Source organism: Equus caballus, chromosome 6, assembly GCF_041296265.1.
Source record: "Equus caballus isolate H_3958 breed thoroughbred chromosome 6, TB-T2T, whole genome shotgun sequence".
Classification (NCBI taxonomy): Eukaryota; Metazoa; Chordata; class Mammalia; order Perissodactyla; family Equidae; genus Equus; species Equus caballus.
Window position 1 is genome coordinate 26,590,715 of NC_091689.1, and position 13,613 is coordinate 26,604,327.

At 46.8% G+C, this 13,613-nt stretch overlaps 2 protein-coding genes across 6 annotated transcripts in view; one reads left to right on the forward strand and one right to left on the reverse strand.

Moving 5' to 3' along the window:
- SNED1 (sushi, nidogen and EGF like domains 1) overlaps window positions 1–5,026 on the forward strand; it is an 80,993-nt gene extending 75,967 nt beyond the window's left edge. Inside the window, exon 32 of the mRNA XM_023644067.2 lies at window positions 907–5,026. The gene's annotated coding sequence lies outside the window, so the exon portion shown is untranslated. The remainder of the gene's footprint in view (window positions 1–906) is intronic.
- The window catches only part of MTERF4 (mitochondrial transcription termination factor 4), a 108,660-nt gene extending 98,407 nt beyond the window's left edge, over window positions 1–10,253 (reverse strand). Inside the window, exons 1-4 of one of the 5 annotated variants that reach the window (XM_001497592.5) lie at window positions 10,140–10,248; window positions 8,277–8,775; window positions 6,487–6,671; window positions 5,186–5,788 (exon numbers count right to left, since the gene is read on the reverse strand). In XM_001497592.5, the coding sequence (XP_001497642.1) occupies window positions 5,438–5,788; window positions 6,487–6,671; window positions 8,277–8,775; window positions 10,140–10,160 (1,056 nt within the window). In that variant the 5' untranslated portion in view covers window positions 10,161–10,248 and the 3' untranslated portion in view covers window positions 5,186–5,437. Of the gene's footprint in view, window positions 1–5,185; window positions 5,789–6,486; window positions 6,672–8,276; window positions 8,776–9,626 lie in introns of those variants that run through there. The other 4 variants (XM_005610762.4, XM_023644068.2, XM_005610763.4 and 1 more) reach the window with 4 other exon arrangements.
- Between the last annotated feature and the right edge of the window lie 3,360 nt (window positions 10,254–13,613).

The following is a 13,613-nucleotide window of genomic DNA, read 5'->3' on the forward strand; positions in this document are numbered from 1 at the left end:
AACAGGGCCACATCTTTTACATGGTGAGGAAATGAGGGCGAAATGTTATTCAGAGACCTTTACAAACAACCAGAACAAAAGAGCTTTGCAGGTGTAGGCTGACACCAAAGGAAAGGCATTCACAGCAACCAAGTGGAAGGCCAAGGCTGGGATCCACAGGGGGGGAAGCACACATGAGAGAGAATGTGTGACCTCGGGCAGCGTCCACTCACATGTGAAATGTCTCCGCACTCAGTTCCTGTCCACTCAAAGGCATCACTTCCCCCTCCCACCTCACACCACAAAGACAAACACATCCAAAGCACGTACGCCAAGGCTGGCAAGCAATTCATGGCTAGGATTAAGAACCCACAAATATAGTTTGGGTTTGAAATATTGATATTGCAGTAAGTCACATGAAAGAATAATATATTTTTTAAAAACTCGCTCAGCAAATCCATTTCTATAAAAACAAATCAGGAACTCTCAACTAATTGTCAAATTATCAAACACTGACTTTTAGACTACCCACTCTTGAAACAGTGGAGAAAACACAAATAGGCAGGAAACAGAAACACGTATACCCAGACACACACCCAAGAACACAGTGCAAGAATTCATTTCAATCCAGAGCGGCTGGGACAGCCAGTGCCTTCAGAGATCCAGGGGTGTCCCAAAATGGAGGGGGGCAGCCTGCAGACTTCAGATGTAAAAGCTGCAATGCCACCCGAATGTCCCTGACTCTGGGGGTTGCAGTCTGTCATCCTCAACAAGCCTGCCCCCATCTGCTGCCGTGTCAGAGGGAGCACACCACCTTACGGTCCTGATGCGACAACAACCAGAGGACCGCTAAGAGAAACGGGAAGCCGCCGTTTCAGGGGAATGAGTATCCTTCTTCTCATGCCCCATTCTGCTTTTTCTTCAAAGGACTCAGGACGTTCTTGTTACACTCCATCAACTTCATGAATTTCGAAAGCCCAGGAAGACGAGGTCTAAAATCGAATTGAAAAGGACACCCCGAGAGACAAGGTCTTGGCTTGAGTCAGTCCCCTCTGCGGCTGCTCTCCTCCAACCTCTAGAAGACAGACAGCTAGACCAGGCACTCACCAGCCCACCGCCCTGCCTGGCCACAGCCAGGGAGACTCCTCCAGACCCATCACCTCCAACTCCTGTGCTGCACTTACGCCTGTGCTGTAACCCAGGCTGCGGCTTCCTACAGGGGCCGTCCATCCACAGCCAGAGTGTCAGCCCGGGATTGGCGAGGCTGGTAGGCGAGCCAGTAACACTTCTGCAATGTTCTGAAACCAGTGCTCAGACTCCAAGGTCAGAGGAAGATTCTGCCTGAGACCTAACAATCAAGTTGAGGAGGAAGTGCTATCACCAGCTTTTCAGCAGAGACAGTGGGGCTGAGAGAAGGGGCAGAAATGAGGTGACACAGACAGGAAAGCCAAGTTTAGACGCAGCTTCCCCCGGCTCTCCTCCACCAGCAGATTATTCATGCTGACAGGTTGCAGGCTAGTGATCCAGCATGTGGATCAGTAGATTTTGAATGAGAAAATGTTAATACTAAGATTGAGTTTAGTCACTTTTAGTCTACGCCTTTTTCTGTAAAGGGTCAGACGGTAAATCCCTTTGGCTTTGCGGACCAGATGGTCTCTGTGGCAACTACTCAGCTCTGTGGTCCTAGCGCAAACGCAGCCACAGACGTGACTGAACAGGTGTGGCTATGTTCCAATAAGGCTTTATTTACAAAAACGGGGGTGGGGGCAAGTCTCATGGGCCATACTAGGCTAGCCCCTGGTCTTATGAGGTCACCCAGGATTAGGCCGTTATAGAGAGGAAGCCATCCCCCGGATGACAAGTCACACCAAGCCATCAAGGACCCCAGAGTTTCATGGAAGTGCTACACAAACCCCGCTTGGAAAGCAGAAGCAGCCCCTGCACCAGGTGCAGCGAGGGCTCCTCCTCACACGTCTGGACGCAGCGAAGATGGACAGCTGGGGCGGGCTACGCTACATAACGTTTAGCATTTCTTTTAGTCCACAACTCAAGTAATAACTGTTTTAGGCTATCAGGTAGTAAGCACAGTCTTTCCATCTTTACAAGCAGAACACGGCATCACCTTGCCACATCCGCTTTCCAGCACACTTCTAAACAGCTCTATCCTCTCCCTGCAAAAGAGATTAAAACCACAGAAATCACCCTGCCTCATAGCGTGTTGAACATTTTTAACAGCTGATCCAAACTGGAACTCAAGCCCCTGTATGTCTTCCACCGGCTCTGCTCCAAGTCAGCATTACAGCCACAGAAAGGGCGCCTCCCTTTCATCTTTTATAAAAACATTTTTTGAAGAGTTAAGAGTATATTTTAGGCTTTTTATTTTTATTAAAACTTTGTGTGCGTATGTCTGTGTATTATGCAATTTGTCATTTTCAGAAAGGAAGAACAGTCATTTCAAGAAGTCTCTACTGTACTCCAGAATGTCCCAGTCTCCAAGGCCCACCTGGAGAAGACGGCAGAGCCTCGTCAAGGGGCTCCAATGCCGGTGAATCAAGAAAACCATGGACGTGTACTGCTGGCCTCTGCAGCGTACCAGAGCCCGTCGCTGTGCGTCGGTGTGAGCTATAGCATCACCAACAAATGGCAAGATCAAGTGATATCACTGGAAAAGTCGATGGAACTTTCTACTACCATGTTAATAACCTCAAGCCCCTCAGCCATGAGGCAAACATGTTCCAGTTTTTAGCCTAGAAGCATCTGTTTCTACAGAACAATCTACTGAATCCTGAGCTTGGTGCTGTTATCGTATGATTAACCAATTCTGATGTTTTACAGATTAAATATCTAGTAAACAGACTTCTTGATGCTAAAAGAATTACAATTCATCCTTGAAACATTCCACATGAGCCATTGCTTTTCTCACATGGCTCCTTCTTAAAACTCTGATGTCAGGGCCAGCCCTGGTGGTGTAGTGGTTAAGTTCAGTGTGCTCCACTTTGGCAGCCCGAGTTCAGTTCCCGTGTGTGGACCTACACTGCTCTGTTAGCAGCCATACTGTGCTGGTGGCCCACATACTAAAAAAATAGAGGAAGAATGGCACAGATGTTAGCTCAGGGCTAATCTTCCTCAGCAAAAGAAAAAGAACTCTGATGTCTTCCTCAAAAATACTCAAAGTCCACCCAAGGAAATTATTAATAATGGAATCAGAAAACTGTGAGGGGAAGAAACATTTATTCCTGTGTGAAAATGGAAGGAATAATCATGAGTTGCTGAGTTACCCATTCGCTAATCAAAACTTGGACGAACTGACCACCTAATCGAGCACAGATTTAGGATTCTCCTTAGTCCCCTGACTGGGCACAAACAAAATCCTAGGTTCCAGGAAAAGTGCTGGTCACTTGGATGCCACAAAATGGAAAAGTGAAAACACTGGCACAGAGTGAAATGTCTTCATTTTCAAATCCTTTTGCCCAGACCGAGAGACACAGTAATGACAAAATCTCCATTTTCCCCACTGCGTGTGGGCTGTCCTTGGGGGGTGGGGGGGGAGGCGGCGCAAGGAAACCTACGCCACACCCCACTGCTCTGCCACCGGCGGACCCAGCAGGCAAGGGCTCCACCCAGCGTCAGCCAGCCTCCAGCACCTTCCCTTAGCTGGAACTCCTCCCGCTGGCAAACTACTGCCACCAACGCCTGACTCAGACGTGGAGGGATTCACTGAGCTACTTTTCTTTTACAAAAAATCTTTCTCTTTGCAGTCATGCTCAAATAGGAGCCTGGAGAACACAAGAGCATCTACACCTCAGTGCTGAATCCTCACCATAAAATACAGCTCAGATCTATCAATGGTATTCCAATGCACAGGGTAAAGGAACTCTCTTTAAAAACCAGCTATTTACTTTTCTTTTAAATAAAGGAAACGCAATAAATGTAAGCCCCTTTACAATCTGAGGCTCTCATGAATCAATACAGTTGCACTTTGCCGGACCAAGCCTTACAGCAGTTTCTTAGACCCAAGACTGTTGACTTTTGGGCCTGGCTCATTCTGCTGTGGGACTATCCTGTGCATTGCAGGATCTTTAACAGCATCCCTGACCTCAACCCACTAGATCCCAGTAGAACCCTCTCCCGGTCCTAAGAACCAAAAATGTCCCCAGACATTGCTAGATGTTCTCTGGGGCCAAGAAGGTCCCCAGGTGAGAACCGCCGCCCGACTGGATTCTTCCATGGTCTCTGTGGGACAAATAAGGCTAAGCACCTGGACTCCCACAGAGTCGGTGAAATGCTGCCAAAGGGACCTGAGGTTTGGCCACATCACCAGCAATGTTTTCCACAGCATGGATCCTGTGCCAGTTCCCCCCAAGGAAGACACACCCAGAATGTTCCAGGAAGCACCAACCTTCCCACCTCTCATGGGTTCATGCTATCAAGGCTGGGCCTCTACCTCACAGATGACCCCCGGCTTACACCAAATTCCATTCCCTGACCCCAACTCTCCAAATCCCTCCCAGACCCCCTGGGTTCCCCGAGAAGACTTCCACCTTCTTTGGAGTCACAGAGAGTTCCCTGGAATGAAACCAAGACTAGACCTGTAGCCCTGGCTGCAGGCTCCGCCCTGCTCCACAACCCTGTGCAGGTGTTTCTCCTTTGGTCTCAGAAGCCCCATCTGTAAAATGGGCAGGGGACATGACTGGATAGGACCCTCCACAGCCCCTTCCTGTTTTGGCACATTCCAGGTCACTCTATGGCTGCCAGAGGCTTCAGGCCTGGACATGACCCACTGGCCATGGGCTGGCACAAAAGTGAACTTTCCCCGAGAGGTCAGAGCCAGGGCCTGTTCTTCACAGAGAGGAAGGTGCCCCAGTGCTTCGCTGGCATTAAGCAGCTGTGCAGAAGGAAACCGCACATCACTAATCAGCTCCCTTTCACTCTGCTGGACACTGAATGCAGCTAGGAAGCAAAAGATATTTTTGGGTTAAAAATATGAGTATTTTTGTGGAAAACCTGCTACTTGTTTTCATAAAATAAAGTGCTGTGATGTCCTACACCTCACTGCCTTCTCATACTTTTATCTTTATCACTAGAAGGAAATAGAAAATAACTCCCAAACCAGAAGGACCCTTGTCCCCCACACTGTCATGGAATTATCACCTACATACACAAAAGAGAAAAAGTAAAACCAAATGTTGATGTATTGAGTCCCTGATTTTAACAGCTCCAAGTCAGTCCTTTATTCAGGTTTGACAGGGCCCTCCCCACAGAGACCCAACAGACCAAACTAAGGCATCTCCAATTCAGTTTGACCTGTCTACTTCTCAGGTGATTTATAATAATTTTTTCATCGAAACATCAGTTCTAGAATGAAAACCTGAGAAGACCCAAGTGAAGTTCCGAAAAGCTTCAAGAAATTTAAAACACTCTTTGATATTGCCGGGCTCTTTTCACTCCAGTCCTTCTATCACAACTCCTCCTCCTCCCCCTCCTCCTCCTCGTCCACACTTGTGCTTTCTCCATCAGGCATGCGGCTCTCAGACTCCTCTTCCTCCTCCCGAGCCAAGAGCTTCTTAAAAACTTCAAACTCCTCAGCAGAAGAACAGGCTGTCCTGGCCAGAAACTCAGCTTCTGAAACTCTGAGAATGTCCTTGAGTAAAGGGTTGGGGACCTGCGTCTGCCCCTTCTTATCAGGGGTCTGGTACCGTCCTAGGCGCTCGAGGAACGTGTGTCTCTGCTTGGTCTTGGTTATGGGGTACTGCAGGAAGTCGGTCCTCACCACGTCCACATGTTTAACCCCCATCCTAAAATAGGCATACTGGACACAGACACAGTTAGGAATCTCAGGCGCAGAACCCTAAAACCTGTCACTCCACAATCCGTACTACACTCAGGCTGTCCAAGAGCACTCAAAAAGAACTGCCTAATTAACCACGGCAGACCATCCTTGATACCCAACATCCGGATGATGGCTGACAGTTTTCAAAGCATTTTCAAGTTCATATTGAGGCAAATGCAACAGAAAATGAAGGGGCAGGAGGAAAAAATTAAGCTCTATTTTTCTTTAGACAGGGGAAGAAAAACTAAGAGTATGGAAAGAATAAGCAAAAAATTCAGAAAACAGCTAGGGATGTGACCTAAGTCATCATAATCGTCACCAAAAAGTTAAGACAACTGTCACAATTATATTTCTAAAATCAACATGCAAAATAGGTTCTAAAGATAGGAAGATTTTAGCTATTTTTAACTTGGCTATTTCAAACAGGCCCCATTTGGACTCTGGGAATAGGGCTGGGTCATTCATTATTAATGGCAGAAAAGTTGCAGAATAGGCTTTATCTGTAGTAAAGAAGTGAAAGGAGTGAAACCCAATTCTCTTTGGCTGGTGCGTGGAGAGGACAGAGGCCCTCCACCTGTCTACTCGCCCCAGGGTGCCTGAGGCCTCTTATCCATACAGTGGACCCACACCACACAGTACCTGCTGGCACTGCCAGTCACTCTATCGGTCACTCTCACCTGGAATTTGTACTCCAGTGCACCAGGGTCCTCCCGAAGAACGTAGGGGCATCTGTGCAAAATCTCCGTTACCTGCTGTACCGTGAAAAGGCACTTCTCCTTGAGAACCCTGACAACACTGTCAATGTCCCGCTGACGCATGGTGAAAATTTCAGGGCAACAGTGAAGGACTCTCTTTAGTTTCCCTGAAGAACATAAAAAAGGGCAAGTGCATAAGTTCAGGATATTCCAAAACCCACCAGGCTGGCCACACCCAATTCAAGTTAGCCTGGGTCTTCTTAGAGGCCTGGGATAGGTCTTCCCAGAGGCACCATGGAAGGGGATGGGCCAGAATGACACACCTCCCCACTGACTCCCTCCCACTTCTCAGACTCACCAGCCCTCCCTCCCTGGAATAAAGAGGAGGCCTCTTTCTGGCTGAAAAAAGGCCTACTTCATATCCCAGGTCTCCTCCTCCTGCCCTCCTTGCCCAGAAAAGAATTTCACAGGGAGTTCCTGGAACGGTGAGACAGTTAAGATGGGATAGTAGCTTCCCCCGTGTTGGCGCTTTGGGTTCTGTTTCCTTCCATGATAAAACAGTCACAGAAGCATTCACAACCAACAATCTTAAGACCTGGGAGCCTGAACTCCACGAAAAGAAGTTCCCTGATGATAACTAATGTAATAATAAGAATAATCATGATGCACAACCACAGATACCGGTGTCCTAGTTAGTGGGGTGACCATGTATTTTATCCAAACTAGTGCACTTCAGAGTGAAGAAGTCTCTATTAATAATTGCATTAGGATAACTGGTACAACCTGAGACTGTCCCAGGCAAATTGGGGCATATGGGCTTCCTGTGGGTAGGAGGACAAAATCTAGTAACTGGAAACTTAAAATCCCTTATTTAAACTGTTAATATAAATCTTCCTAATAGCTGAGTTAGTAATTGTCTTCTTAAATGTGTCAGGAATGAATTTCAGTTTAGACTTTATACCTGCCTCTTAAGGCTGGGCGGAGCTTGCTAATTAATAATCATAGCACATAAGGTATTAAGTTTAGCCTTTTAGGTTACACTGCAATGGGAAACCTGTTAAAAGAAACACACAAGGCCATCTTTTTGCTTATCTTCTGGAGGAGGCCTATTGATCCTCTGAAATAGTGGCTCACCAAACCTTTTCTTCCCTGCAACAATCTACCAGTAAGAGTCATGAATGAAGAAAGAATAATGGAACTCCTCTGGTCAAAGTGGGGAGGGGTTCTTGGAGACCCGCATGGGCCCCCAGCCCCTTTTCCAGGAAGCCCATAAACAGATCCACTGAACTTCCAGGATCCTTGAGGTATGAATCCTGTTGGAAGTGGGGGTGAGGCTGGAGGGAACAGCCACTCCACCAATTTCCTAGGAGCCTGGGAAGATCTCATGTTCCACAGCAAATCAAGACACCTACCTGGAATCCAAGTCTTTAGCAGGAACTTGGTCATAGTCACACATATCAACATCACACACTGACATGTATCTGCTGAGCACACACCAGGTGACCAGCACTGTTCTAGATGCTAGAACCCCCACAGTGAACAAACCAGACAGGAGTCCCTTCCAATTCTCTCTTCTAGTCCCCACCCTCCCCTCTTCCCTCTAACAATGCCCTCTGCAGAGGTCACTCCTCTCCCTCACCTCCAAGCCAAACCACACATTGCTCTCAAGGACTTTTCCCCAGAAACCTTCCCTAATCCATCTCACCTAGGCTATTCGTTCCCTAGCTCTGACTCCTCTCAGCGCTATGTATAAAATCTGCACCTTCTTGTACCTTCTCCAAGCGCAAGCTTTCGCAGGTAGCTGGAGCGCTTCTTCATGTGCATTATAGGCAGTTGCAATAACTGAGGATTTTTCTTCAAGGCCACATACACAGGCTCTGGATTCAAACCCAAGAGTATTAATTCTGAAATGATGTCCAGCAACTGTTGAGGGTGGGTGCCTGGTCGTATACTGAGCAATTCATTAACGTGGACATCACTGAAACCCATGTCCAGGAGGGAACTGATGACCTTCTCTCGCTCCGAACACCCTCGATCCACAGGAGTCCTCTGATTCTCAAGGAGGCACTGAGTAAGAGGTGTCCTGCACTCTGGTTCCTGCACGTACTTTTTGGGTTCACTACAGGATAAGTCCTCAAGGCCCCCTCGACTGGAGGCTGTGGTCAGTTTACGCAACAAAGAAGCAGTTGTCCTTTTCTGCTCTCCAAGATAGGGCGGCTGCCTAACAACATGGGCCCAAATGAGGGGCATCAGGCGGTGCCAGCCAAAGACCTATAAGAGACAGGACCAAAAGCGGATTATTTCCTCACCACCCCAATAGACACTACAGGATTGTTGAACCAGGGTATTTAGTGCCTTGGACCCACATAAACATAACAGTTTTTATAAGCAATCTGCAAAATCTTATCCAACCTCAGCCTACAGAGAAGGAAGCTCACAAATGGAGAAGAGAGTGTTGCTAAGAGCATAGAGATCAGAGAGTCAAGCAAGTCTCTGTGAGCTTTTGCTGCTATAACTGAGGACAGAAGTAGGCAGGAACAGGGGAGAACCAGTTTAAGATGACCTGGTAAAGTCTGCCTACCTGGGGAGACAACATTTTCCTCTACCCTCTAAGGTTCAGTGCCCTGGGTGGGGGGGCGGGGCTGAAAATTTAACTGACAACAGACAGATTAACACGAGGGGAAAAAAAACACACAAAGTTTAGTCATATACATATAGCAGGTCACAAAAGAGGTAGCTCCTTAAATGACTAAAGTTAGGGGCTAACTTAATAGGGGAGACAGAGGGGGAGAAAAAGCTTCCATGGGAAGAACAAATGGGTTTCTAGAGGAACAAAGGGAGATACGAAAGTTTGTGATAATGTTTGCTTATGCAGGTGCAAGTGGTCTTTCTTTTTCCTTCAAGGCCATAAAACTCCCCAGGAGAGGGACTCCATGGCAGCCTCACTCCCAGAAGTTTCTACTTTTAGTGACGTAAGGAAAGCTCCGAGAAAGCTTCTTCCTGTATCAGCTGAATCGCAAACGTCTTTAGTTTAAAATAATCTTCATGCCAACTCTGGGGGTCTGAGTTGCTATCCACACCTGAAAAATCTGGACCTCATACTAGTCTCCCGATTCATGTACCTAAATTCATTCCGCAAAAAGAATCCTGTTGGATATAACTGGTCTAGCAGCCAACTTGTATGCAGAATTGCCGTTTACGTCAAAACTCTTCAGCGGTGCAGGCCAGCGCGTAACCGACCAGGCACAGATCGCTCAGGCACTCACTCGCTTCGCACCCCGTCCCAAAGCCCCTGCAGCGTCATCTACCGTCGTACCCGCCTCGGTCAGTCGGGTGAGTACCCGACGCGCTCACTTCTCCCTGGCCTCCCCCTCTCGCCCTGTGGGTGGTCCAGATACTCCCTCGGCCAGATTCACTCGCGAGTGGGGCCCAGCGAGGGCCGAGAGGAGCTGGGCTAACCGCGCAGTGAGTGCCTCGGGTCCAGGCGCGACACCACATCGGCGTGCACCGGCCTCCCCGGGAGGCTCTGGCTGCGAGATGCCACGGCCTGCCGTCACACACCCCGGTGGCAGCAGTGGCTCCTCCGCGTCCCTGCCCCCGTCCCCGGGGAGCCTGGGTACCCGGCCCGACCTCACCTGGCGGCCAAGCGCCGCCATAGCACGGAGGTGGCGCCTGCGACCCCGAGCCGGAAACGGAGCCCTCGCCGGTCCTCCACTTCCGGCCTCCCCGGTCCGCTACTTCCACCCTCCCCCTCGCAAGCGCGAGTGCGCGGGAAGCGCGTTCCGCTGCGGCCCTGCTCGCAGCGCGTCCAGCGTTGGGGCTTCGCGCCGCCCGGCTCCCGCCGGCGCCGTGGGCCTGAGGCCGCGGGCCCTCTGCCTCTGTGCCCGGCTCGCCCACTTTCTGGAGCTGTCGGCCAGCGCAGCCAGTGCATAGCTCCGCCGGCATACTTTTGCTTCCTATTACTCTAGAATTCCTCTTAAGAGTAGAGGTGAGATGCAGCCATAACCTTGGTGGACCCACCGTTCCCCGGCGCAAGTGACTCCCCCGGGAAAGCAGTATCTTTCCCGAAGCAGTTTCGTGTTGGGGTGGAGACCAGGCCGTCTGGGTAAAAACGGAGTCGGGCCCAGATAAGGTTATTCAAGATCCTGTGTAAACCCGTCTCCAACACGAGCACTGAGGACAGGAAACCGAGGCTGAAGCAGTTAAAGTTTCGCTGGATTAGGGTGAAACTGTGCCTCGTACCCACAAGGTTAACGTGGGAAATAAAATAACCAGAGTTTCTGAGCTCGCCTTGCAGAACAGCAGGACCCCTGATAAGAGAGGAACTTGCTGACAGCCCGTGCCTGACTAGGCATCCTGCAGGAGCGCTGAGAAGCTGAAATGACTGACTGTAAACTTCAGACAAAGAAGGCTAAAAATCCACTGCGTGCCCCACATAGAACAGACAGTGAGCCTGTGCGGAGGACTCTTAGAACTTCAGCCCCAAGGCCACATGTTCCCCTTCCCCTACCTAAAACCCCAAATAAAAACCCTTGCTTGCAGCTTTTCTGGGAGTTTGGGATTATGCATCAGCTGCCTGTTCTCCTTGCTCAGCGCTTTGCAATAAAATTCCTACTATCTTCCACTAGCCCAGTGGCAGAGATTGCAGGACGGGTGAGCGAACTCACTTCAGGTTTGATATCAAATTTGGTGACCCAGATGGGACCTAGTCCCAAGTGGATGTCTCGCCTGTGGCACACGGGCCTCTGGTGGACAACCTCTCATGGAAGCTGTGCTGCAGCTGCCGGAGCCCCTTGTGTCAGGGACAGCCCCAAGCAACTGGCTGCTGATGAGACGTTGTTGACCCACGGCACTTTTGCTTTTGGTAGTGGAAGAAACGAGGTTCAGGACTTGTGAAAACGTCTCTTGTAAGTAGCTGTCAGTTTTTGTTTTTCTTTGTGCTAACCTTTTCCAATAGGACCAGCCAGAAGTAATGGGTGATAAGAGCTCTGTTACACCTGGCAGCCGTCTGGGCTCCGTTTGTTTTGGTTTGCAATGAATGTCCTTTTGTTGAGTTTCCCCATTAACTAATTGAAATCTTATTTTTCCTTTCATTTGTTTGCCTCTGTTTCGGGGATTTTGTTCCATGTTACTGGAGTTCGTTAGGGGTGGGAGCGCCAATTTATTGAAAGGACTAGAGGTTTTTCACTCACAGAGGAACTTTGGTCCCATTTGTTTTGATACGTGTGTGTGCATGTGTGTGTGTGTGGTTCCATAATGGGAAACTCAGGTTCGGTTCCCAGTGACAGCCCTCTAGGTTGTATATTGTAAAATTGGAATGTTTTCAATTATGAACCTATGAAAAGGAAAAAAATAAAAGCCAAAAGGCAGAAATCACAATGAGAAATCTGACCAAGAATCATTTGGGGCAACAGGCCACTAAGGTTGATAAGATTATAAAGATTAAAATGTTTGAGCTAATAATATACAGAGGTTATGTCAACTTCGCCTAAGTGTTTTTTGGGAATGGATGTTATGTCCAGCTAGGAATGCCTCCCTTACATAGTATTGTAAGACCAAGACTTGTTAATGGACTCTTAATGGAAGCTGTGATTAGAGGTATAAAAGTTGATAAAATGAAGATAAAACTTTTTAAAATTGGTATATTTAAATGGACTTTATGTGAAATGATTGTGTCTCTTTTGCCTGATTGTATTTTTATGGATTCTCTTGTGGGGCTAAACATTGTGTCTCAGTGGGGAATGTTTCCCCTGCCTGATATTGTAAGAGCATGTAAATCCACTCTTTAGGCAATGTTAGTTAAACATGCTAAAGAAGACTTCACTTTAAAATAGCCATACTGAGGAACCTCTATTTCAGATAAGTCTGCTTTAAGGGTCACCCTTAAGAGATAATTCAAAACCTCTCACAAAAGAATGCATCCTTTGATTAATATGCAGAAGCTTCTAAAAGACAAAATGACTTCAAAAACAGCTCTAAAAATGATCCTAACGGTAAAAAGAATGGAATCTTTAGTAAAGATCTTTGGCCATCTGAACAGGTTTATCTGCCAGAGGAACAGTTTGGATCCAACTGTGCTTTTGAGTTTTGTACCTGAGACATGGCTAAAATTTTGAAGATCTCTGTTTGTGTTTATCTGTATGTTTATATATGTAAGTCTCTCTGTGTATTTTGCTGTCTCTGGATGATATAATTTCTAAAGGAGCTCTATTTAATTGGCTTGAAGTAAGCACCTATATAAATTCTTTCTAAATGTACTACAAACTAGCCCAGATGTCTTTCAAGTTAACGTGATATAAAATGATCTTTGGTACGTAAGAGCTTGTTTAAGTTTGTTGGTTTAATTGAAATAAACATATTTTCAGAGTTTTGGTGTGGTACAAACATGTTCTCTGTTACAAAATTTGTCAGCAATAAATAATAACATAATAATAGCTGATTTTATTTGATGTCTCATGAGGTTTTTGTAGGCAACCTAAATATAATTGTTGAGAACAGATAAAATAAATAGACATAAAAAGGATGAAAATTTGGGGGGGGAACTTTTTAACCATAATTATGTTATTATGTGAGTACTTAAAACAACTTAAGATGATGGCTAAGTGCTCTAATGTCACATGAAGTTTTTGTGAGCAATCTAAACCTAATTGTTGGGAACAAATGATTTAGATAGATGAAAATGGGTAGGAGTTTTTGAGTGCAATAATTATGTTTTATGGTCTGCATACTTGAAAAACAGCTTCCAAAATCTTTTTGGCAACTTGAAACTTTAGAGTTTTGCTAAATTAATGATAGAAATTTATTGAGTATCTAGGTCATTTCCATATGAGATAAAATATTAGAAATTGGTTACTAAGCATAGATTTGTCTGCCTTTGGTTTCTTATCGTAGAGAAACTGAAAGGTGCTTAGGTTTATTAATAAACATGTTTTTTGTATGGTGGGGAATTTTCTATGAAAAAATACATGTTTCTGTATACAAGGAAAGTAAAATGTATGTTTTCAGCAAAGAAGGCATAAAGCATAGAGGTATTTCTGTTTTTCTTAAGAAAGATAAATTTGTCCTAAATTACTAGGGAAGAAAAAAGAAAACATGGGACAAATATGAAT